General features: G+C 37.2%; 1 protein-coding gene across 2 annotated transcripts; it reads left to right on the forward strand.

Moving 5' to 3' along the window:
• Positions 1-315: 315 nt before the first annotated feature.
• On the forward strand, positions 316-21476 carry LOC121407688 (CCR4-NOT transcription complex subunit 10-like). 2 transcript variants are annotated; one of them, XM_041598873.1, is made up of 15 exons: positions 316-428; positions 6215-6522; positions 7809-7959; positions 8900-9042; positions 9874-9945; positions 10998-11090; positions 12843-13101; positions 13829-14019; positions 14725-14837; positions 15481-15642; positions 16149-16337; positions 17230-17357; positions 17851-18089; positions 18836-18911; positions 20499-21476. In XM_041598873.1, the coding sequence occupies exons 2-15, from the start codon at positions 6229-6231 to the stop codon at positions 20726-20728; spliced, it is 2340 nt and encodes a 779-aa protein (XP_041454807.1). In that variant the 5' UTR covers positions 316-428; positions 6215-6228; the 3' UTR covers positions 20729-21476. The 2 variants fall into 2 exon arrangements, with proteins under 2 accessions (XP_041454807.1, XP_041454808.1); XM_041598874.1 differs by having other exon boundaries at positions 12846-13101.
• Positions 21477-27419: the final 5943 nt, after the last annotated feature.

A 27419-nucleotide genomic window follows, 5' to 3' on the forward strand; every position in this document is an offset into this window, starting at 1 on the left:
TTTAAATGGGGGGGGGGGGGTCACCACGGCACCACCCCCCCCCCCTACCAAAAAAACCTAGGGTCTACATAATATATTTCGATATGAATTTTGAATAAAACGCTATTGTGGGCTAGAATTTTCTGCAGAAAACATTAAAAAAAACAAGCCCCTAACACTACAGTCTTACACCAACAAATTGTAGGGAAAAAAAATCAATGAATGGGGTGCGGTACGAACATAACGCGGGAACCTCGAAACATGTACATAACTGCGTAATGCAAGCAAAAATAAAAAACGTGTGCATTTGCAATTGCGCGCGTTCGACGTACGTAAATCAATGAGAAAGGCCGAGCGAGTGATTTGGAAGCGAAGTCTGGACAAAGATTGAGAAAAATATATAAAAACTATTTGGAATTTCATAATTTTTCTGTAAAATTTGAATAAAGGTAAGCCTGAAAAAGAGAAGTAAGGGGTGGAAATCATCTTTATTGAGTCTGTTAGAATTATTTTATAAGTTGTAGTTGGGGGTATCAACTCTTAGATGAATAACACGAATACGAACGGATGGGACTGTAGTAACTTATCAGTCAACGTGATCATGAAATGAATCATTTGAAATTGAATGTTATTTAACTTCTAAAGTTGGGGCCTAACGTAACTTTTCTGAAAGAAATTCAGCCTTATCCTGAAATAAGTCGCTTCTCTTCGAGTGTGTGTGCGCTTGTTATGTACAAAGTCAATGGGAGAGAAAAGAAGTTGCTGCCGCTGATTGAAATAATCAGCACCACTCCTAGTACCAATGAGGTCCAAACATTACATGTATGGACCTCATAGGCGACATCAGTGGAATTGCGGGGTTAGAAATCTTTGAGTACAGGATATTTCGATATTATTTCACAAGTACGCGCTCTATTTCTTTTTTTGGCCAATATTATAATTAAGGATCGTAAATACATTGTTAGCAACAAAAATAAAATGAAAGATATTAAGGGAAACTTACATTTTGACGACTTTTTCCTGATTTTCTTGGCAGTTGCTCTTCACTTCTGACTCGCGATCGAAGCTGTTATGCAGATCACGTGATACGCTTTCTCGTCAGGTGATCGGTTGGTTATTCTTTTCGCCAGACGTTGATAATGATATATTTCATAACGCTAGCATTCATCGCAAATTCAGGTGAAAGCGATTGGAGTTAACAGCGCAAGCTTTAAATTTTTCAAAAAATAAAGTTTAATTTATTGCATAAGTTTCGCGCCGGACATGAAGGATCATTTGGTCCCATATTGGCGTAATGCATAACAACGGGGGGGGGGGGGGGGGGTGTCCCTACCACTTCAACGACTATAGCCAGAAATTATGATTTTTTTTCTCTCCTAGCTTTTTTAACCAAAATACCCCCCCCCCAAAAAAAGGGAACTAGTGTTAAAGAGAAAGAGAATTATGATAGAGGAACACAAAATACTTTATTTTTTCAGCTTTTATTTATTCGACTTATAATCCCATAATCAAATATTAAATGGGGCTTCCACAGTTTTTTAAGCCCGGGGGCCACTTACATGAGTGGATACCATATGCGCGACCCAAAAAATCTTTTTCACTATAGGGCACGTTACATAGTAACGTGATAAGGGTGTCAAAAACACAAAAATAATGAAAAAGGGGTATATCTATTTCACCTAGGAAAATTACGTGTTTAGGGTCGAATTTGAGGGGATGATAAAACAAGATTAAAATGTTTTATAAAGGATGTCCTTGTTTTCCCCAACACTTCGTGTTTAGAGTCCAATTTGCGCAAGGTGTAGAAGCTAGGTGGGGTCGTACTAAGCCAATTAAAGGTAAAAAAGCCGAAGACCGAAGGACCCGTAACAATAAACATTCCTGTACTTGTGCATTTCAGGGAATATTTAAAGAGTATCGTTTTGTTTCCAATTCTTGTCAAGGGTACGGTACACGTCAATACTTGTTAAGGGGTGCATTTTCAGAATCAGGAAATTACGTGTTTAGGGTGCTTTTTGAGACCCCATGATCGCGCATGGTATCCACTCGTGAATGGAAGTGGCCCCCGGCTTTTAAAGTCAATTCATAAAAATATTCCTCCTCGGGATTTGAGCTTTCTTTCATGAAATATCAATCTTTTTCGTGATTACCAAAAATACTTAAAATGTCATTTTTTTTATCTTTGTATAAAGCTTTAGCTCATGCGTTGCGCCTGCAATATTTTAATGTTGAGATACAACTTTATGCTTTTAATGAATTCCTAAAAAACACTAAATTCTCAGATCATTTGTCGCAATCGAATGATTGGAAATGAATGATTAATAAGTTTCATGAATAATGTTTAAAATGCGTCTCTCTATCAGTTTTGAATATTTAAAAAAAAATGTCAGCTCGTGCTTTTTGCTCGTAATATTTTGATTAGTAAGAAGTTCTTGTATATGCGAGTTTGATAGATAAATAAATAGAGAGAGAGGGGGAGGGTCCCTCAGCTACTTGTCCTCGCTTATTCCATTTTTTTTTTATGCTCACAAGTACGTGTTGTGAGGTTTTCAAAGTCTTCTTTTTCTCACCCTTTTTATTGTCTCGGAGCTTCCCTCTATTTCTTTGCTACGATGTATAGCCCTTCTTACTTGTTTCAATTCTTTTATGTTCTCATTTCACTGAAAACATAATTATTAAACTGACGTAGAAGACTTTACAACAAAATTTTGATATTGTTTTTTCTTGTTTGTTTGGCTTTCTTTTTTCTTCTCCTCATTTCTTGTTTTTCTTCTTAGTTTCCCTTTCCTTATTTTCTCTTATTTCATTTCATGAGGCATCCGCCAACTTATATACAACAACAAACATATTTAGAGGCCGATATCCAGTGAGGGGGCGTGGTGGTATGCCCCTCTAAAAAAGGAGGAAAATAGGAAGGAAAAAAAGAAGGGAAGGGGAAAAAATAAGAAAGACGATGATGGCAATGATGATGATGATGAAAATTATCTTGGTGAAGATGATAGTGGTGGTGATGGTGGCGGTGATGATGATAATGATGGTGGTAGTGGTGATGAAGATGAGAATGAAGTTGGTGACGATGCTATGATGATGATGACTAGATGTAATTTTGTTATTTTGTCTTTAAAAAAATAATAGTGCACAGGCGAAATCATTTAAAGTTTATTATGAAAATAGCAGAAAAAAATAATTTGAAAAATTGTACCGTTGCGTATCCAGTGGAAAATCCATCCCCCACCAAAAAAGAAAAAAAAGTGAGATTTTGTTTTGTTATTTGTGACGGCGTAGGTCTATGCGAGCAGCTATGGGATGGGAAAAAAAGTAAATGAAATGTCAAGAAATACATGATAATGACTTTTATTGTACATTCAGTATATCAATAGATAACATCATACATGTACTCTTTCCAAAAAAGAAAAAAGTGGGTATATTATGGACCATTAAAAATGGGCAGTTGCTCTGTATATTATATTACATAGAATATATAGAGCAACTGCTCGTGTGTAGCGGTAAGTTATTCACTGATCTACATAATTCATGCGGCGCACGGCGCGTGCGCAATGTTTAATAATTATTGCTGTGAACACAATGAATGTCATCAAAAACATAATCTCACAGATCAAATAATGCCAGCTCGACGCGCAAAATCAGAAAAAAATATATTTTCTGCCCTGATAATTTGGTAACCCTAACCTAACCCAATTTCTAAGTATTTTAAACATAAACAGGATAACTACAGACAATGATTTAAATTAACTTTATATTCTTTTGCGAAAATGAATATGAAGGACAGCTTTTTGATAAAGAACACAGTTTTAGAGTGTTAGAGCACGATTTATACAACCGCTAAATCCTGTCACTGTCGGTATGAAGCAGTGATTCCATCAGCTTACGGTAATAATTTTTGCAACACGGGCGCCAGTCCGAGAAACAGACAGGCATTTGCCCAAACGGACAACATCTCAACCTCTGCTCATTTCTTTTTGCACGGGCACATAAATCTCGACGTAACCCATCACATTTCTCCCTATTTTCTCCTCCCTTTTATTTTCCATTAATTTTTCTTTCGTTCACTTTTTTCTGTCTTTCCCCAATTTTTTTTACCCATCACATTTCTCCCTATTTTCTCTTCCCTTTTATTTTCCATTAATTTTTCTTTCTTTCACTTTTTTCTGTCCTCTTTTCCCTTCTATTTTTGTTCTCGTCTCACCGCTTTTCCTCATCCCCCAGCCTCCGACGCCCGTGCAGATTCGCAAACAATATCAAGAGTATGTCTACTTGCAAGGGCGGAAATCTCTCCCCAAAGGTAGGGGGACCAGGGGCTGAAAAATTTGACAAACAAAAAAAAAAAAAAAAAAAGAAGGTTTATCACCCCCTAAAGAAGGTCATCTTAACCAAAAGAAATTTGACAAGCAAACAAGCAAAAAAAGGGGGGCATCCCAAAAGTAAGATCGTCTCTTCCAAATGTTTTATTTCGATTTTGAATGAAATGACCAAAAATAGTAGGGGGATATTTCATAATGTGCCCCTACTATTTTGGGTGAGGGGTACATGTCCCCCGGCCCTGGGATTTGCGCCCATGTGGGTGGGGGTGTTGCGCCTCCCTATCGGGATCATATCACAGTGAGTATACACTCTTCCATATGGAAGAGTGTTTACTCGCTGTGATTTCGATCTCACACATATGAAAAAAAAGAGAACAGCTAAGCAGTAGAGGCGCACGGCCAATATGGGAGACAATCTCCCACATTGGAGACTTGCTTTGCAAAAGGACAAAAGAAACAACACCAACAAAAGCATGATTTTTTCCACCCAAAATTTTGTCTCACTGAGGTCAGAAGCCCATTTGTTTTGTGTGTGATTGACAACAAAAATCCTTATCAAAACAAAAGTAGACGGTGAATTTTTAAAGTAGACGGTGAAAAGGGGTAATTTGTCATGAGGAATCTGCTTATCACATTTTTATTTGCCGCCAAGGTAATCCTTTTGCCGCAAATGTAAACAAAGGAAATTAGTCTCCAAAACTGGAGACTGTCTCTGAAATTGGATACCCAAATTCTTTACAAAAGTCTCTGATATTGGAGATAATTTCCCACATTGGAGACAGTCTCCAATATTGGCCGTGCGCCTCTACTGCTAAGCCTTGATCACAGGCCAAAATGCCTAACGATTTCTCCACGGCATTAACAACTCTCGTAAGGGGCGCTCCATTTATAAATAAAGTTGCATGAACAGCTGTCTATGGCGACAGAATCGTAGGCAGAATCGTTGCCAGAAGCGTGGGAATTTGGCAGAAAATTCAAGAAAAGAACCGGTGAGTACCGATTTAAGAGTAATTATATATTCATTAACATTTATTGAATCATAAGAATAAAGATTTTTTACGGAAAGAAAGCTTAGTTCTAAGCTAGGGCTGCCCAAATGCGCGTGAGTGGAGTCCCAGTTTCTTAACACGGGTAAGTATTGCGGTGTCGCCTAGAGTGATCAGCACTAGACTGTTTAGACAGCTCTCGGCAGTGAATGATATAATGTCAGAAGTTCTTTGATTTTTGCAAAAAAAGTTGGGCATTTTTATAATATTGGGAACCACTGTTTACTTCGAACAGCAACGCTAGCCTTATATAGCTGGCAGCCGTCTGTTTTGAGTAGTTTTTTTTACATAAAAAAAAATTCTTGTAGGGCATACACAGAAGTCACTTCAAGTCAGATGGCTCGCGATAGTGCAAAATTCTCTAGACAGGGCTCATCGATTCTTTTCTTTATTTCTTAAAAATATATGAAAAGAACTGGACCAAAATAAAGATTATTATTCCGTCTTGGCCAAAATTGCACCAAAACGGGGAAGAAAAACAGTGATTTTGGCTGTTGCGCAACTTCCACTTTCCTGGTTTATCCGAACTTAATAAATAAATATATGGCCATTGAGACCCTGTCCAGATCGAGTTAGAATTTTGAGCACTGTAATGGAGCAAACAGAGTTCAGCAGAACAACCAAAATCAGAGACGTGAGCTTTTGGTCTATGCTAGCCTTAAATAATTTAATGCAGTAACAGACTAACGCACAGACACAGTTACCAATCTTATCACGTTGTGGGGTTAAAGATTGGGGTTTAGCCACTTAGGCCAGGGGTGTGTTTGTATCAAGTTGGTTATTTATCACGAATTATAATGGTGATTTATCGCATCATCTGAGCTAAACCTTATTCAAATTGAATTTGAACCTGACATTAATTTTCAGAATCCTAGCGAGAGATGGCTGAAAAAGACAGTCGTGAACAGCAAGATGCAGGAAGCAAGCGAGACGAGTCCCCATCTCCCCTCCAAATACCTGCTATTACAGGAGAAGAGAAGGATGTATCCACTGCTGCCCATAGCCACTTTGAGGCAGGAAACTATAACGGCTGTGTGGAACAGGTCCGTAAACTGGCCAACATGCGTCCCACGGATCCTAAGGTGCAGCACAACCTTGCGGTAGCGCTCTTCTACCAGTCGGGTTGTAGGAAAGTCGATGAGTACAGACGTAGTCTGGGCAACGTTTGCAGCCAGGTTGGTCTACAAACAATAAGCTATTTCTGTTGAACATGCTAAATGATTGTATGGGATGTAAAATGCCGGTAGTGATGATGGCCTGGTTTTACATAATAGCAACTTACAAGCAACTGCCTCTGAAAGAAAAAAAATCACATTCATTCACTCTCTGTTGTAAATTTACTTAGGAATTTACGTTTTAGAATATGTTCGGGCCCATAATTATTTTTTGTTTGTGTTTTAGCTAGTTGTGTGATGTTTAACTCTGCCCGCCACGTACACTATCCCCCCTGGGCCACATTAATTTGGGGGTGCCGTATGCATTGTGTGCGAACTGTGACTTGAGTCGTCTATGGCAGTCCGCTGTATGTGCCGCAAGTCGTCTGTGGCGGGCAAAGAGTTAATTGTTAAAAGCAACTGTTTGAAATCTGTCTGCCCCCTTGTATCACCTTGTCTTTGATACCTGTACCCATAACTTCTAAATGTCCAGCAGGCACCTGCTAACTGTTTGCCCGCCATGGACAGAATCAGTCCTGCTCCACTTGAATATCAAGATGCAATTTTAAGAGGGAATTTGCATGGATCATTCTAATTCAGCTCACCATAGCTTTTGATTGGTTTATTGTTAAGAAAAGCTTTGCTTGTACCCAGGGGGGGGAGTACTTAGATTTAGTTTGGACAGGGGTGTGCAGCTAAAGGTTCAAAACCCTTACCCACATTTTTACAGGTCATTTTGGCAAAAAAGGTACCCATTATTAGGGATTTATTAAATTTTGACAGCCCCCCCCCAAAAAAAAAGTTATCACCCAAAATTGGAGGAGAATATGGACTCAAGGCCAGTATCTAAAAATTGGGGCCATGGACACATGTTGAAGGCTAGTATCTTGAAATTGGGGCCATGTTTAGGGATTTTCCAGCATACCCCATGTTTAGAGATTTCTTCCAAGAAGCGACCCATTTCAGCGGCACATCCCCCTATGCCTTATTTCGTGGGTACCACCCCCCCTCGGCGTGTACATTGTACAATGTGATGCACACATCACCATTGTGTATGTTTGCATGAACAATAGACTATATACTCTGTGTGTATTGTGAATGAATGAGACTTGAGTCCAAGTTGGCAGCCCCCTGTATGTGACTAGTCGAACATAGCGGGCAAAGAATTAACCTTGAACTGATTAAAACACACACAGTGAGACATGTGTAACAATACAAAGGGCTTGAGAATCATCCCTAAACGGAAAAACTTTTAACCTTGGCACCATAGCACCTTTACATCTATCTTTCCTTTCCATGTCACACAGGTTCATGTGGATCTTGAACAGATTGAATCCTTGGAGGATGCTGACCAGGCCATATTCTTCTTCAACAATGCTGTGCTACTCCATCATCTCCGACAGCATCACCAAGCCATCCGTGTCTTGGAGAAACTCTTCCAGGTCATTGAGCCACTGGGTAAGCCTTCATGATACCTGTATTTTCTTCTGTTCTGTATTCATAAAGCTAGACTTGCATTTAAATGCTGACTAGTTTGTACTAGCAAGAATTTTATTATTTTAGTTAAAATAGTTGCCGTTCGTGGCTTGAATATAACCTATTTTTTGTATTGGTTTTCCTGCAGTTTTATATGAAAATTGTTCCAATGACATTGATACATTTCTCATAATACTTCTTTCCTATTACTGATATTTCACTGTTCTTGAAATCAAAGTCTTGGTTTCCATATTATTGATGGTTGATTATATTTTCATCCGATGAACAGGGGTTGACTTAAAAGGGAGCCCTATGGCAGTTAGTACCACAGAGCCTCACTGGGCTCCTTAACAATTGTTTGAATAGAATCCCTTCTTGCTACTCAAATTTTGTAGTCTGTTATGATGTAGCCTACCCCAGCCTTTACAGCTGATAGTTTATATATTGCATTGTTCAAAATTAAATGGCCCGGATTCACAAAAAGAGGTTTCTAAAAGGGTGAAAAACCATGGACATAGAAGTAGATTTTGTATAAAGAATTGTGCTTATTTTTGCACGTACAATGAGAAAGATACAGTTGTAATTTTGTATGCATTTTTGCAATGGGTGCTACAAATGTAGAGTCATGCTTTGATAAATTATGATTATACGAGAAATATACATAGTCCATGGTTTTGTCACCCCACCAAGTTTAAACCTGCTTTGTGAATTTGAGAAATTATGGCTCTGTAAAAAAGCCTTGCTGGCTTCTTAGAAAAAAAAAGGTAAAGGTGAGACTGTGATTAAAAGAATAATTATTGTAAAAAATTGTAAAATATCTTTGTTATATAATGTTTTCTTGCTTTCATCATCTTCCCAAATACTCTATGCCTCTGTTATATGTATATATTCTCTATTTTCCCGGTAATTCTATTTTGAATAGAAGAGTGGTTGGCTGTGCGTATCTTGCTCCTTCTGATTGAGAGCTACCTTATTACTCATCAGCCTGACAAGGCCCTGGCAACCCTGGTCTACCTGGAGAAATTAATGCAGACCAGTGAGGCAAAGAAAGAGGCTGCAGAAAAGGTGATGCTAATTATTAGCTCTTGTGATGGTGGTGGTGTTGATTAGGATAATGATGGTTGTAGTTGTAGTTATGAGGATGATGATGATAGTGGTTGTGGTGATAAGGATGTTGGTGGTAGTGGTGGTGATGATGATGACGATGACAATGATGATGGTGATGATAATGAGGATGATGAATATGGTGGTGATGAGCATGAGGATGTTGATGGTGATGATGGTGATAAGGATGGTGATGATGATGGTGATGATGATGGTGGTGGTGATGGTGATTATGATGATGGTGGAGATGATGATTAGGATAATGATGATGATGGTGATGATGATGAGGATGATGATGATAGTGATGATGAAAATGGGGCTGATGATCACAATGATAATGTTGATCATAGTACATGTAAATATGGTGATGATGATGAGGATGGTGGTGATGATGGTAATGATAATGATGATGGTGGTGATGATGATGACAAAGAATTAATACTTTCCCAATTAACAATGTGCTTAATGGAATTGATCTATTATTTGGGATAGAAATTATTTTAAGATCTTGTTTTATATCCTATCCAATAGAAAATTCCACATTAATTTCTAAACATAATACAAAATTTACAAGTAGATTTTTTTGTGTGTAAAGGTGCTAGTTTTTCTAGTTCTGTTAAAAAAAAAACCCTATGGTTTATTTTTGTATCCAATATAAAATTGAGGACCTATTGCAACTCTCAAAGACTGTTTCAGTAAAATTTGATTGGGAAAATTTCTATTTGCCCTTCTTTTTATTTATTTATTTTTTTATAAAGTTTTCTAACTTTAAATGATCTTTATACATTGTAGGGGAAAGACAGCAGCAAAGATGAGGAGCATAGACCTGTTGATACTGAGAAAGTAAAGGCCAAAATACACCAGGTAATAACGTGTTGGATAATCTTTTAATTTAATGACATACAATGTACATTAGTCATTATAGCAACTTTGCATAAAGCTTTTGACGAGTCTTTATATACTTTTGACAAGCATACCAGGATACCAGTCCATGAAGCTTGTCAGCACAGACAAGAAAGTTGTCATTCTCTGATAGTTGTCATATTAACTGGCAACACAATTTAATTAATCTGTTTTTTAAATTAATTTTTTTATTGTCTTTCTGTCTCTTGGTATTATGGTATTAGTTTGTGTTATTTATTTAGATTTTGAAAAAAAATGTGAAAAAGGAAAAGTCCTAAGTGGCAGGTAGACCGAATGTTGAACTGGGGCCACTAACAGAAAGCAATTATCATTTATGTTCTGTGCTTATCCAAATGGCCCAAAACGCTTGCATCTAGGAAAATAATACAATTAAATTTGCAAGATTGAGCAAATGAGAAAATACAGTTCAAGTGATTTTCGGTTTAAACAATGTATTTTTTTTTTCTTTTTGAAATTGCATTTCTTTGTGCAATTGGCCCTTGGTTAGGCACGAAATTGGATAGACCATTAGGATGAAATGAATAGGCATGGGGGAAAATGTTTGCAGACAGGAGGCCCATTTCATAAAACTTGTTATAACAACAAATTTGCAATAATAGTTTAAAGCTTCTGAAAATGGTCAGTTTGATTGGCTTATAGCAGACTTGTTATAGAAATGATGGATTTGTTATTGTGACAAGCCTTTGTGAAATAGGACCCAGATATCATTAATTATTATTCAGATGTAGGGTTTTAGTAAAAAACAGTAGACATTTTTTTGCTTGATTGATTTATGTTTAGCTTTGTGGGAGTATCTAAATAATAATAATATTGTATGACCAATTTTGCGTGGGATGCGTAGAAATATTGTTACTCGCTGAAGAACAATATTGGATTCATCTCTGATTAATCCAATATTGTTCTTCAGCTCGTACAATATTTCTCTGCATCCCACTCAAGGCCATTCAGTATTCCCTAAATGTTACCTTTTCTTCTATATTTATTTTTTCCAGTTCAAAACAAAGTGTTACCTTCAACTGAAACATCTCAAGTTCTGTAAAAGGGAAATCAAGTCTGTCAAGACTGTCATGAACTCAAATGGAGCAGTAAGTCAAAACATTCTCTTTTTTTATGTAGGAGTATTGTGCATTTATCCTATGTTACCAAAAAGTTGGCAGGCTGATTCAGATGATATTTGTTCATCCTTTGTGAGCGTTTCATAATTTCTAAAATAAATACCAACGCATACATTCGTAATTCCGAAATGTCGTTATTCGGAAGGTTCGGATATTCCAAAGGTTCGTTATTCCGAAGGTTTGTATATCCGAAGGTTCGTAATTCCGAAGGCTCATTAGTCCGAAAATGAAATGAGGTTCGTAATTCCGAAGGTTCGTTAATCTGAAAACGAAATGAGGTACGCAATTCCGAAGGTTCGTTAGTCCGAAAACGAAATGATTAACGAACCTAATTTCGTTTTCGGACTAACGAACCTTCGGAACGACAAACCTTATTTCGTTTTCGGATTAACGAACCTTCAGAACATCGAACCTTATTTCGTTTTTGGATTATCAAACCTTCGGAATAACGCCACAAATGTTCGGATTAACAAACCTTTCTACGTTTTCGGATTAACGAACATCGAGGTATAGGCAATTTACGTGTTTCGGAATTACGAACCTTCGGAATTACGAAGTGTAACCAATACCAATACCATCTTAATGAAATTTATTGGTTATAAATCATAGTATTCCAGTGTTAGTACATCTGTATTAATAATTAAAAATTTTTACTCCTGGATCAGTTATCCATGAATATTTTAACATATAAAATATTGAGATGGAATGGAGGTTATTGTTAACTCTACAGCTTTTATTTAAATTATCTATTCACTCTAATTGAAAGAAAAACTCTTGTATGTAATTGTATATTCAGGAATATTTTAGCATTATGCGATAAAGTTTGTAGGAAATATGAATTTATTTTGTCGAAAAAGAACTGATCTGAAAGTACAACAATCACAGCTAGTAAGTCCCCTGATTAAAATCCGGTCGCTCAGTGGCAATTTCATAAAACACTCAACATTTTGGTATGCCCGATCCCCATTCTCTCCTATTTTAAGTCTACTGCTCAAACCATTATACATTAAGAGCAAAACATCTTTTCATATGAACAGAAACAAATCAGTTCTGAAAGGTTCCCAATAGAGGGGATGAGGCATTCATACTTAATGGCATTAATAATAATAATAATAATAGGTCCATTTATATAGCGCAGTTACTATGTGCATATACTCTACTGCGCTTTGATAATTGGTATCATATTATTACCCCGGCTGTAGCTGAGCCGCCATATTAATAGGCGCTAAAGCGTTCAAGGAGAAATCCTACCGGGTACCCATTCACCTCACCTGGGTCGAGTGCAGCACAATGTGGATAAATTTCTTGCTGAAGGAAATTACGCCATGGCTGGGATTCGAACCCACGACCCTCTGTTTCAAAGTCCGAAGACTAATCCACTGGGCCACAACGCTCCACATTACTTAGATAGATATTCTTTCAAGCATTGTGTAGCCATTTTCAATATAGGGCAATTCCATAAAATATGTATGTCCGACCCCCTTTATGGACCTTCATTAAATTGTCTGTCTCATATTTCTTGTTCTTTTGACAGTCTGTAATGTTCTCAAATGACCATGACTTGGTCAGTTTATAAAGTGAAGTAAGACTTGAGAAAAATGGGGGTTGGACCTACAAAAAGGTTGATCATTTTATAGGATTGCCCTATAATAAAATTCAGAAGAGAAAAGAGGTAGGCTGCTTAATATGTGTATCACTGTATCGCGTTCTGATTCTGTCCAGCAGCAGTCCCCCATCACGCTCTTCCTGAAGGCTAACTTTGAGTTTGAGCGGCAGAACAACCGCAAGGCCATCAAGCTCCTGAACAGCTCTCCCGAGGGTCTGGACTATAACCAGATGGGCCAGTGCATCCCTGTCATGTACTACAACAACCTGGTCGCTATCCACTATGCCATGCATAAGTACCACCTGGGTGCCCACTATGCCAGGAGAGCCCTGCAGGAGAATGCCTCGGCTATCAAGGAGCTACCGAAGAAGTCTGGTAAGGATACACGGGTCTTCTCTCTTTTACTTCTTTCATTCGTTTTATCCTAGGATTCAGTTTTTAGAATTGTTTTTTTTTTAATTAAATTTTATATCTTATTTTTTGTTCTTTTGAATTTTTTCTAGATTTTTGAGATTGAAAACGATATATTTCAGTGCAATTCTCAGAAGATGAACACAGAACATTACTTCATAATACTACATGAAACAATAAATGAGCAATGGCATGTTGATTGATGATGTTGAATAAAGCCAATGTTTCATGTAGTATTATGAAGTAATGTTCTTGAGTAATGGCATGTTGATTGATGATGTTGAATAAAGCCAATGTTTCATGTAGTATTATGAAGTAATGTTCTGTGTTCATCTTCTGTGCATGGCATTGAAATATATCGTATTCAATCTGATTTTGTATAAGAATGTTCATCTACAGAGGATTTCATGAACACATATCGTGAAAAGTCATATACATGTAGTCATGTAATCCAGAGGATTTTCTTTAGCCCTGTAGCAAAAGATACAATCATTTATTCAATGTAGTGTAACTGTAAATTAATTGCCAAACATTGATCAACTGTAAATATCCAGCTCCTTGTCTTACATCCTCAAATTACGTGGAACTAGGTTATTTACCTCATATGTCAAGTTTTCCTTAGCTTAACAATTTCTGTGGTTTTCAGAGACTTTACTTGAAGCTTTTTCTCTTGTCTTTTCATTTTTGTCAGGTCGTACAATCCAGACACTTGGTATGAATCACCATCATGAACTCCTCTACAACACGGGCATCGTTCTTCTACATGCAGGGCGCCCTCTGGCAGCCTTTGACTGTCTGGTGGAAGCCGTGCAGGTCTTCCCTACCAACCCAAGGCTCTGGTTACGACTGGCTGAGTGCTGCATCGCTGCCAACAAGACGGCGGTAGGAATATGCTTTGTCAAACATACATAATTTTATCAAAATTGGATGTGAAATAAAGAAGTTATTACATTTTAAACTTTTTGCTTAATATTACACAAACAGTTGTATGCACCTCCTGGTCGGTATGCAAATGAGGGAACTGATAATGTCCACTCACTAATTTTAATTTTAGTCTCGTGAAATAAGAAATATCTTTGATTTTTCCTTTGTATGAAATAAGGTTTGATCTCTCCTTATATATGAGGGATTGCCATTTTTTCAAACTATTGGGATTTAGATGTTTCCTAACTGTCAAATCTGCAGAACTTGAAAAATTGTAATAATACAAACTTGAAATATTGTAATAATACAATGATACAAAATAAGTATGAAGTGAATGACATCATCAACTCTTTTATTTAGATATCACTGTGATGTAGGCCTAAGCTTTAATAATTCATAATTTTCTTATTTGATACCTGATTTTGATGAATTTTCAGCATTATGCTTGTTTGATTCTATTTTGATAATTATTATTTTTTGTGGGGGGGGTAGACTTGACCTTTAATGAATTGTAATCAAGTACTTAAGTACTTAATTGAATTGAGGAGAACCCTGTGTAAGTCCTTGTTGTTTGTCAATCAGTTCAAGGTGGAAGTTTCTGAGTAAGGTATCAAATCTTCCTGAATCATTAATTACTGGTGTTTTTTTATTGTGTGCATGCAGGGAGAAGGAGAGACCAAGGGTGGTAGCAAGCAAGGTATTATCCACAGTACCGTGGGAACGGGATCTCATCGCAAGTTCATCCTCTCTCCCGGGGGTCTGGACACCAACTATGGGTAAGTAGAAGAATCATTTTAAGCAGGGCCCTGTAACACGCTTGCGATCAATCCCAAACTGACAAATTACCTATGTGCAGTATCATGTTTGAATTTGACAGTTGAACCAATTGGAATGTCATCTGTAAGTATATTTCAAAATACAACTATAAACAATAATGAAATGGGAAATACTCACAACTATAAATAATAATGAAATGGGAAATACAACTGTAAACAATAATGAAATGGGAAATACTCACAACTATAAATAATAATGAAATGGGAAATACAACTATAAACAATAATGAAATGGGAAATACTTTTCCTTGCAGCAGAAAGTCGGGGCAGTGATTCTCTTGAAATTCATGGAAAATATTGATTCAAGATGTTTTATAAATGATCATTCTATCGTAAACAAATTTGTCCGTGGTAGGGCAATAAATGCATAGCACTTAGATTGAATTTGCTTTTATAAAATTCAACACATTGAAAAAAATTCAGACGTAAGAATATGAACAATACAGCACATAAGGGTATTAGTCCCTAAAATGTACATAGTTAATGTTGTAGAAAGGTGAGGAACATCAGACATGTAAGCTCAGCAACCTTGAGTGCTACTAGATCGTTTTTGATCTCTTCTATTTTCCATCCCACTGTTCAGGTCTGATATCCAGCCAGCAGCCATGCCTGTGGCTTCCCTGGAGTTTGCTTCTCTGTGCCTGAGTAACGCCCTTTCCCTTCTGCCGGAGAAACCTGGTAGTCTACCGACCACGCCCATCTCATCACAGAACAGTGTTGGTAGTGAGGCATCTGACACAGCAAGGTACTGATTAATATTGTATTGTTCAGGGGCCATTAGATAATAAGGGTAGTTCTACCCATTAATGATTGGGGAAATGGGGGTTAACAGTTTTGCTCAGAAGTTAGTGAACCCCTTCACAAAATGCACTCCTCCATGCTGAATGTTGAATGTAGACAACATCACTACAATGTTCGGCGAGACCAGAGAAAAATATAATTATTTAATGTAATATTCAATCGCCTGATTTTACAATTACACATCTAAAAAGTGGCAGAACTTGAACTTTTTACTTGTTATACTAATGTAATTCAGTGTAGTATCAGATTGAATGTTTTATCCAGCTTTCTGCTGTAGCACATTCAAAAATTGTAATTAAGTCATGAGTAATGTTGAATCATATCCTTTATTTGTGTTCTTTTGCAAAACCAAAGAAATACTTCAGTGATGTCAGAAATGGAACCAACTATGCTGTATTCCATTTAATTCATATGATAAACCCAACATCTATGCCTTTATCTTGTTTGCAGTAAGCAGACCGGCCCTGCCTCCATCCCGGCCCCGCCCGGCCCGTCTCTTAAACCCACTGAGGTTTCCAGTCTACGCTGTTCGGTGATGGCTGCCACTGCCTACGTCAGTCTATCGCTTGGTGATGATGTCACGGCACTGGAGAATGCCAGGGCATTGATGGCTCAACCCAAGATCTCTGGCTCACTACAGTAAGTCACAATACAACTATGCCAATACACCTTTTTGTTCATTGCTTAGTAGATTCCTGGTTGGTGTTTCGTAAGCTGTTCGTAAAGCTACGAAAGACTTTACGCACAACTGGAACATGATCTTAGGTCATAAATCAATTATATAGGGATATATCACTTGGCATAAGAAAGGATCACCAGTCGTGCGTAAAGTCATTGGTATCTTACGAACAACTTCATGAAACACCCAACTGGTCCATATGTATGCTGCTAAGGCTCTATCAAAGACTTAAAATCATAATTTATACAAATGAACATTGGTAAAGAATTTGGTGAGTTCATAAACCTTACTGTTTGTTTTTTGTTAGATTCCTGGCTTGACTGCATGCTTGTCAGGCTCTGTTAAACACGTTTATTCTGAAGTCGGGTTTAACTTAAACTCAGGTTTAAAGTTGTGGTTTAAGTATGGATAGCCAATTGTTACATAAATCACTAATAGTAGACATCATATTTTAGCTCATTTAGCTCTCAAATCATTCATAATTGTCCAGGAAGTATAAATAGGTGATTGTTTTCACTATCGATGAATCAGGAAAGAGCAAAGTAAATATAAGAAACATACAACTTATTAAAAATTGTTGACACTTTTGGCTTCCCATTATTTTAGCACAGAGTTAGACCATAGTCTAATATAACCTGACTTCAGAATACAGGCCATTAAGTTCTACCTTCAAAGAGCGAAAGGTATTACTAGAGAATGCTGTTGAGGTCATAATACCTTATTGTCTCTTATTTTGATAGATACCTGCTGAGGCTCTGCTGAAGACTTTTAAGTTCTAACTTCAAAGAGCGAAAGATATTTCTAGAGAATGCTCTTGAGGTCATAATACTTTATTGTCTCTTATTTTGATAGATTCCTGGCCCGTATGTATGCTGCTGAGGCTCTGCTGAAGCATGATCAGATAGGAGAGGCAATCCAACTGTTGAACCCCGAGAGTGTATGTGATGTATCTGTTCTGATCACACCCACCCCTGACTTTGGTAAGGACAGTGGTATTTAAAGGAACACTCTTCTGTAGTCTTCTTGCTTAGAGAAGTCATTCTGATGTATATAGCGCTATAAAAAATACTTATTTTAATTGTTATTATTAAACAATAATGCGTGTTAGTTCAATCGCTAGATACCCTGTCTGAGGGGCCAGGTTTGATATTCTGAAACTATTTCATTAAAAAAAATCTTATTGTGATAGCTATCATCAATCAAGTTGACCCTTTGTTTAATGTCTGGCACTTTTGAATTGCTTGTGGTCCAAGGGCGCAGTTTTAGGTGCTTCAACCAATCCCAAGTACACCTTCAAAATCTTTTATAACAGTCACATGTACATGAAGAGAAGATAAAAGATGAAGAAATGTCAGATCTCTTTGACTCTTGCAATTTTGATCTTAGCTTGGTCAATATTTTCTATATTCCCCTCAAACCCATTCATTATAATTCACTCATTATTACTGATTTTATTGCCCTATTTTCTCGTAGGGGAGAACAAGGATCGAGACCGGAACGAGAAGAGCAATAACCACGATGGTGGAAGTGGTGGAGGAGGAGGGGGTAATAACAACGCAGGAGACCCTAACGAGGGGACAGAACCTCGTAAGGTCATCCATCAGTACTACCCAGCATCCATCCAGGTTGCCAGGGCTCACATGTTCTTTAACCTGGCTACTACACATGTGTTCAGGAGCGAGTGGGACAAGGCTAGGAGGTGTCTTCAACAGGTGAGTTGGGAGGAAGGTTGAGATATAAGGGATGGATGGAAGGCAGGATGGACGGATGGGTGGGTAGATGGATTGATGGGTGGATGGTTGGATGGATGGGTGGATGGATTGGTGGGTGAATGGATGTATAGATAAATGGATAAATGAGGAGATTGATTAATGAATGGATGGATGGGTGGGTAGATGGATTGATGGATGAATGAATGAATGGGAGTGTAGATGGACGGATGGGTGGGTAGATGGATTGATGGATGAATGGGTGGATGCGTGGGTAGATGGATGGATTGACGAATGAATGGATGGATGCGTGGGTAGATGGATTAGTGGGTAAATGGATGGATGGATGAATGAAAGGATAGGTGGATGGTGTGTAGATGAGTGGATGCATCAGTAGATGGATGGGTGGATGCGTGGGTAGATGGATGAATGGATGGATGGGTGGATAGATCGATTAATGAATGGATGAATGGACTGATAGATGAATGGACAGAAGGATGTCTACTTTCTACTGACATGCTGTCTGCAACTGGAAATTGAATGTAATTTTTTAGTCCTGGAGTCTTCATGAAACCCCCAGATTTTGCAAAAGAAATATTACCTCTTTGAAGTAAAACTTCTAATATAGTCTAACAGATTGTTTTGGCCCCAAGAGATTCAACTTGGCCTGATTCACCTGCACTCGTGTCTTGAATAACGAAAAGTGAAGATATTTGCTATGTAAGTACGTCCTGTGATTTGATTGACAGGGTTGTAGCATGGTACCAGTCCATGACATTCCCAAGCAAGCCCTCTATACTGCTATCTACCTGGAGTTACATACTGGTAAGTCCCTCTGTTTCTTTTGATGGAAATGGTAGAACACTGTGCATGCCCAAAATCACTATCATGTGAAGCCAGCTTTATATTGAAGAGTTTCATTATGTCTAATTTGTCTAATGCCAACTCGTCATTTGGTCTACAATCAGTTCGTCCACTCACCACATGCTCTACTCTCATTTGGTCTAATGCCTTTCCGTCTGAAAACCAATTGGTCCAATAGCCATTTACTCCACATACCATTTGGTCTAATTGGACTAAGTGTTAAATTTGTGCAAAATGATTGAAAATGAAATGGATATTAGACCAACTGGTTATGAGACGAAATGGTCATAGACGAAATGGTGATTAGACGAAATGATGATTGGACCAAATGGTTATTGGACCAAATAGTTTTTAGATGAAATGTTGATGGACGGAATGGCATTAGACTAAATGAAAGTAGACCATGTCGTGAGTAGACGAGTTGGCAGTAGACGAATTGGCAATTTACTTCACATCCATTGGGTGATTTCAAGTCTGGTGTTGACCTTGGTGTTGGTGTTGGAATTTGGATTGCTTCCCCTAGCTCCAAAACTTATTCAGAGTTTGTAAAACTGATCCAGATTACATTATTGACATCTCAACAGCCAGTGAGTGACTTTTCAGGACCATCTTCATTTTAGGTTTGCTGTTATAATTGTGTAAAAAGTGACCTAACACCAATGCCAAAAGGTCAACACTTAACTTGAAATCACCCATTGGCCATGCATGTGTGTTTTGTCCAGTGTTTGTTAGGACACATTCTTGTGTGGACACTCATCTAGTTGGTGTTCAATTTATATTATTTCATTGTTCAGTAAAGTACTAAGCATCAATGTAAGAAACTGCGTAGATCCTGACTTCATGAACAACTTTCATTAAAATGCATGAAAATCATTCCCTGTAAATCAATAGTTTGGTCATTGCTTAACCAATTATTATCTTACGGAAATTCCCCTAGCTATGAATTACCCATAGATGCAGCAAATATTGATTTGATGAGAAAGTTGAAACCATATCTTTGTTGGGATCTTGGGGGGGGGTGTTTCACAAAAAGTTAAGTATGACTTAGAGTCGCACTCTAATGTCAAGTTGCGTGCCAGACAAAAGGCATCACCACATTGGACAAATCATGCGAAGAGGACGTGCGTTACTCTGTATTACCGGTAATCGATAAGATTGCGTGTGAGATTATGCGTGTCAGCACCGTGACCCTCCCCCCCCCCCCCCCCCCCCCGGTTCATTTACTTAAGCCTAACTCTGTGAAATCATGAAATCTTATCTGAATAATGACCACACTGAAGATCCCCAACACAGATGTACACTTGTGGGACAGTGTGTTATTATTGCTTGGAAAAAGACCTTGCACCTGGCAGGAGTGCCATGCTTATTTTGACAATTTCTCGGCAATTACACATTGTTTTACCTGAACCATTTGGCATATACATTTTTGTACATGCATGCAGATATGCGAGAATACATTTGAGAGGAATCTGTTTTTACTCATTTCATTTTTAGATAGTAACCACAACTGGTAGTCATGTTTAAATCTTCATTTTATCCTTTTACTAGGAAACTACTCTATGGCGCTTCAGATGGTCAAGAAGCAGCAGATGATCCCGTACATCAAGATCACACCTGTTCCTTTCATTGAACCGATCAATAAACCTCCACCAGCTTCCAGCAGCACCCCATCAAGCTTCCCTGCCCCCATAGGGCCACCCACTACCTCCCGGCCCTCGGGGTTCGGTCTCCCCACCCCGATAGGTGGGGGCAAACCCAGTGCCAACACGTGGAGATGAACGGGCCATTTTCCTCCCATCGTCGAGGGCTCTATAATAGTTGCCCCGTATTAATTATTCTATTACCAATTTCTATTTTCTTTATCGTCTACATTCTATCTGCAGTTGACGCTTCTATTTTTGTGTTTTCAATTTATTGCAAATTATATATACCTCTGTGACTTGCTTGCATCTTAAGCTTATATATTATCTGGAAATTAATGTGTTTATTACCATGAATTATTGTTGATTTCTGCCGCTATAGCCCATAGATCTTATACAGTGTTTGGAAACCTCCTCTGATAAAAGCTGTAACAAAACAAAGCCAATTTAGTACTACCGCACCTGGTGTCCATTAACAAGACATTAAATGCTGTGATCAAGATTTTTAACCTTATAGCAACAATTATTCCATATTTTTGGGGTTAGGCTCAATAACTTTTCATTCTTAATTATCCAAAAGAAAGACATTCATCAACAGAGTAAAAAAAGGCTCTTGTACCTGACATCCTCAGGACTTAAGCAAGAATGAATTGGATTCTGTACAAACTTATTGTGAAATTGTTACCACAACTGGCATTTATCTTTTAAGTAATAGTAAAAATTATAATAGTGGTTACTCGTTACAAATTACTGCACAGCCAAGTCCACCTTTCAGTGCTCACGAGCAATAAGTTAAGAAATAGAAATAAGAATAGAAATTTATGCACCATGATGGGGTACTAAATGAAGTCCTGACCAGAAGTATACAGACAAGAATTTCAATTACCGGAGTAATAAAAAACCATTTCAAACTTCTAGTTTAACAAGGGTGCCAGTTTGCAGGTCAAAACCTTAATTCAGGATCTGGTTAATTCTATTTTCAATCATTTCACGTGGCTCATTCTCAGTAATTATTAAGTATCTCTGATTGATTCCCATAGGAATTTTTAGTACAAATATGTGGCATTATTCTAATTGAACCCCTGTCACTATGAATACAACTTGTAGTGCAAAACTTGATTTTGCAATAGAACTAACTTTATTTCTTTAGGGGAAAATGTGAGTATGAATATATATATATTATGCTAATGGCATCTGATGAAAAAATGATTTTTCCCTTCCATTGTAGTAAGGGAAAAATTTTACTACTTTTTGAAATGGCATAATGAGTGTGCAACTGCATTATACATTTACAAATAAAATACTGTCCAAAGTAAATTAATTACTTGTCTTTTTCTTTGTAAAAAAAGAGTACATAATGTAGATATTACTATGTAGTTTAGGGATTTCTTGAACCACTGGCGATATCATGAATTGGACCTCTGGGCCCTGTCTTACAAAGAGTTACGATCGATCCAATCAATGGTAACTCTATGGAATTCCACCAATGTCATAATTTTTTCTACAGGAAATGTGCAACTTGTCCTTTGTAAACAAAGAGAAGCACAGTGAATTTTCAAGACAATGATGAATGCATGAATATACATTCATAGCGAGAAAATATTTTGAACAAACATGCATACTAGATGTTGACATTGCTGGACGTCCATAGTTGCAGTCGATCGGATCAATCGCAACTCTTTGTAAGACGGAGCCCTGGTCACCATTATCACGATATTGCCAATGAAATGTGTGTTGTGGGCTTTACTTCACAAAATCTCTTTCGCCGACTGAGCTAGTGTTTTCTTTGAAGTGTCATTCACCATGCATGTGCACTGATCAGTTATGTAGTTTGGCTGGGCCAGAAGAAAAAGACAGGGATGTTTCAATGTTACAACTATAAAGAAAGTTGAGTATCTGAATATAAAAACAGCCCAAGTCCAATTTTTAGCAAAATTGTGTTAAATATGGGAAATTTTTCCTTATACAATGACTCATCTTGTGTATAAATGATAAATCTAAAATCATCTCAGAGATCTGGTAAAAGTGCAAGAAAAGCCCAATAGCATAGCGCCCTCTCTCATTACTTCTACTACTTACTATGGAAGTGTACCATGTATATGAATGTAAGAATGACCCAAGTCCATATGATTCTTAAAACGAACCAAATCCACCAGACAAAAGGCCCCATCCACATGTAACATGAATATTAATGTTCATAAAAAATGTACACTGAAATTTGTTTCATGATATTCTCTGATGTCTTTTGGCCAAATTATACTTTAATTGCCCAAATTAAAAAAATATCCAGTTTTTTTTTATTTTCTTGAAATGACCTCCTCTGGACTTGGGCCTTTTTTTATATTCGTATACTCAGTTTTTAAATAAGCAACCAGTGGTTGTAAAAAATCTTAATAGACCTGTCTAAAGAAATATGGGTGAGAGAGGGAGTGAGAAAATCTAAAAAGCATGCCAAAAGCTCGTTAAAAGGTCAATATGAATTATTCGAGAGCATATCTCCCAATCTCTAGCACATTGTCAATCATCACATCTCCCAACCTTGGCTCTGGGTTATGGATTGGGAGACTTAGCTTTGGGATAGAGGGCTTCCAAACATCAACATCCAATTGGGACTAAGACAAAGGCTGCAGCCTTCACTCCCGGGGGACCGGTCAAATATATTGCTGTACACATGCATGGCCAAATTATTTCCACCCCCCCAAACAAGTTTTTCTCTGTGTGTAAAATAATCCCTTAAACAAGTTTTTTGCAGGCTTTATTTACACATCTTGGCCCCTGAACAAGTCGCTAGAATATGACCCCGGGGAAATAAAACATACCTTAAACACGTTTGGCTAGTTTAAAAAAAAGCTTTGGAAAAAAATACCCCGGTACCCTAACTACATTTGACCCTGCGATTGACCATTGACCGGTCTTTCAAAACTTCCCTTTTTTTTTTAAATAGGTGTTTTTTATACCCTTAACGAGTGCCCACGTCCAAAACTTAAAAGACACCCATTTAATTGTGTTTTTTTGGTCATGCGTGTGTACAGCAATATTTTTGACCCCCCCCCGGGCCTTCAGTATAATTGCATCACTGCAAATTAATGAGAATTATGAATTATGAATTGATGCGATGAATCCAGCTTGTATTAAAACAAGTGGAATGCCTCTGGCCGTCTCACCTGCATCACGCAGTTCAATATAGCAGCAGTGCTGACTTTGAAAACTAATCTAACTCGCACAAGATGTTCAGTGATACATGGTTACTCTTATGTCCACTTTTTATGAACTAGACCAATAAACTTATAGAGATATGATGGTTATTCAACAGATACACTCAATTCGGCCAAAGTTCATTGACCTTTGACCTTGGTCATGTGACCTGAAATGCGCACAGGATGTTCAGTGATACTTGATTACTCTAATGTCCAAGTATAACGAACTAGACCAATAAACTTTCAAAGTTATGATGGTAATTCAACAGATACCCCCAATTCGGCCAAAGTTCATTGACCCTAAATGACCTTTGACCTTGATCATGTGACCTGAAACTCGCACAGGATGTTCAGTGATACTTGATTACTCTTATGTCCAAGTTTCATGAATCAGATCCATAAACTTTCAAAGTTATGATGGTAATTCAACAGATACCCCCAATTCGGCCAAAGTTCATTGACCCTAAATGACCTTTGACCTTGGTCATGTGACATAAAACTCATGCAGGATGTTCAGTGATACTTGATTAACCTTATGTCCAAGTTTCATGAACTAGGTCCATATATTTTCTAAGTTATGATGACATTTCAAAAACTTAACCTCAGGTTAAGATTTTGATGTTGATTCCTCCAACATGGTCTAAGTTCATTGACCCTAAATGACCTTTGACCTTGGTCATGTGACATGAAACTCTAATAGGATGTTCAGTAATACTTGATTTACCTTATGGCCAAGTTTCATGAACTAGGTCCATATACTTTCTAAGTTATGATGTCATTTCAAAAACTTAACCTCAGGTTAAGATTTGATGTTGACGCCGCCGCCGTCGGAAAAGCGGCGCCTATAGTCTCACTCTGCTATGCAGGTGAGACAAAAATGAGTTGGCCTTATAGATGGGGTATCCCAAAACGTAACAAGAATTTCCATACCAGTAACCAAGTCGGGAGAATATGAGGAGATAAACAATGTTTCTCTGAGGCAAAGAGATTTTTTTGTTGTTATTTTTCATGTTACTAACTTAACATTTGCATCAATTAAATTCTTAAGAATATCTTAAAATAAGAGTACGACGGACCAATTCATAACCAGTAAATTGGCACGTATGTAATTCATGACGTGTAATCATGGCAAATTACCATACAAATAGGAAATGATATGCAATTACAAACTCAAGTGTATTAACAGCAGTGTTTTATTAAAAATGCATAGATACATTCAAGAAAATACATTGATAAATTAAAGATACTTCAATTTATAAACATACTCTATGAACACGTCATTTACATAACACTGTGCCTAAAACGCACATATTTCTTAAGACTACTCCATTTGTGTAATATTCATTTGATAATGTACCTAAATTGGACGGGATCAAAGTTTGTCAGCTTTCAGTTTGGAATCGCCTAAGGTGTGACCACTAAAATATCCTTCAAATATTTGAACACACTACTGTGATAAAAACTTGAAACCTCTTCTGGAGGGTAAAAAAAGAAGATAATTACAGATGATTTTTATGATAAAAAAAATCTATTTGTGTTGTGCAAGAAGTTACCAAGCTGTGATGGGATCTTGTCAGTGATCATCATTTACTCTCAGCCAATCATATGTAAGCATTTTAGTACCTTATAACAGTCGCCAGTGGAAACCCCCGACAAAGTGCCTCATGAAGTTGTCCCTCGGGCAGAAGTTGATTTTTCTTTTATCAACATTTATGATGTTATTGTGCTTTATTATTATTATTTTTCTTCTCCAGAATACATCTCGATAACCAAATGACACTTGCGTAGTTTACATGTTTCCATCAGAAATAGAGTTGATATATTCCCCTTTATTTTCTCTCTATATATGCTTCATACATGAACAAGTACCCAAGTATTGATATTTGAACTGAATCTATTAGGTCTACACTCTATGCTTCACTACAGCCTAGCTTAATTAAAGGGGAATCCAGCCTTGGCCATAAAATGTTGTGTTGGGAAGGAGAAAAATAAATTAAACAGAATGGTGAAAGTTTGAAAGAAATTGGACAAGCAATAAGAAAGTTATAGCTGCTTTAAAATTGAGATCACTAATACTATGTAGATTTCAAATTGGCAACTGGGTAAGTAAATTATGACAAGGGGCAAGGACAACTTTCCCATAGGCCATGTACTTTATTATCAGGGATTAGTGGTTTTCTCCTAAGTACCCATTCCCCTGGGGCAGTAATCTAAATATAACCCATGTAGTATATTGTTTTATGTCCTCATGAAAGAAAAATATAATTTGTAATAAAACTTTTGGGAAAAATGACATTTTAGCCATAATATGTATTGGAGTACATGGAAGAGTAGTCCTTGCCTTACATCACTATGACATCCCATATGCGGCCAATTTGAAATCTCCATGGGTATAGTGATTACCAATATTTACAACTTTTAAAAATTCATATCTTTCTTTTTGTTTGTCCAATATTGTTCAAACTTTCACCTATCAACTTGTCTGATTTTTCTTTTCCTTATAAAAACAAGTTTTTATTTGGGTTGGATTCCCCTTTAATGCCAATGTTTTCCAACACCCTTCATTTGATGTAGATAAATTACTGCATGGTACATTTATTACAAGGGTAACAGGACAGGATATCTGGAATTTACATCTAATTAGCTGGAAGCATGTGACTGTGTGCATTATCGACCAACTTATTCTTACACTGTGCGCAAGTTGTAATCACTCATGTTCATGTGATCAGCAACTCCCCTGAATATAGAAGACTATAAAAGGATAAGAAACAACAAATAAGTGTATCAGTGTCAAATTGTAGTCTATTATGGTAATTTTCAGTTACCCTTAACGGAAAAAAAGTATCCACAAGTAACTAAAGTGTATCAAAGTTCAGAAAATTTATATATAACTATCAACACTAAACAGAAACAGCGGTCCATAAATTAAAGAAATTTCTTAGTATATATCTTAGAAATAACAAAGTATGATTTGATTTGGTGATCATCTTTCACATGTTTTGCATAGCAATGAAGTAGCACCATTGGATTGATACACACACACACACACTAGAGTGGAGATATTTGATGTCCACTGAAACCGATTCCTATCAAATATAAAGCATTACTCCTTGATAAGCCAATTCTACACAAATGGCAAGATTTAAGCAAATTTGGAAGGGTTTTTGAAAAAATCTGTCCCAAAATTGTGTGAAATGAGACCCAGAACGTTCTGGCATTTTTACTCTTTGGAAAATTACAGAGGCAGGACAAGAGGCAAACTGTTGAGTAAACAAGGCAAACAATCAATTGTCTAGGCAGTGATATTTTTGAAATGAACAAAAAGAGAACTTCCCCACAATTCAAACATCTTTGGACTTTGAGGTTATTTTTACTCTTTGTTTAAAAATTAAACAGTCTGTTATTCTTTTGCTAAAACCCTGTTGCAATTTGCATGTCAATTAAGTTCATTTCCAAGAAACACTCGCACCCATACAAAAACACACATAGATACAGTCTGTTCACATGCACACATAGTATCTGTTTATCACGCTAGCAGTTAAAAAAATCGAATACAGAAAGACTTCACGATATAAAAGTAAAGTGATTTCCATTGAAATATCTGAAATATACTTCTAAAACGATGATCCAGC

The sequence above is a fragment of the Lytechinus variegatus genome, chromosome 2 (assembly GCF_018143015.1).
Source record: "Lytechinus variegatus isolate NC3 chromosome 2, Lvar_3.0, whole genome shotgun sequence".
Taxonomy (NCBI): domain Eukaryota; kingdom Metazoa; phylum Echinodermata; class Echinoidea; order Temnopleuroida; family Toxopneustidae; genus Lytechinus; species Lytechinus variegatus.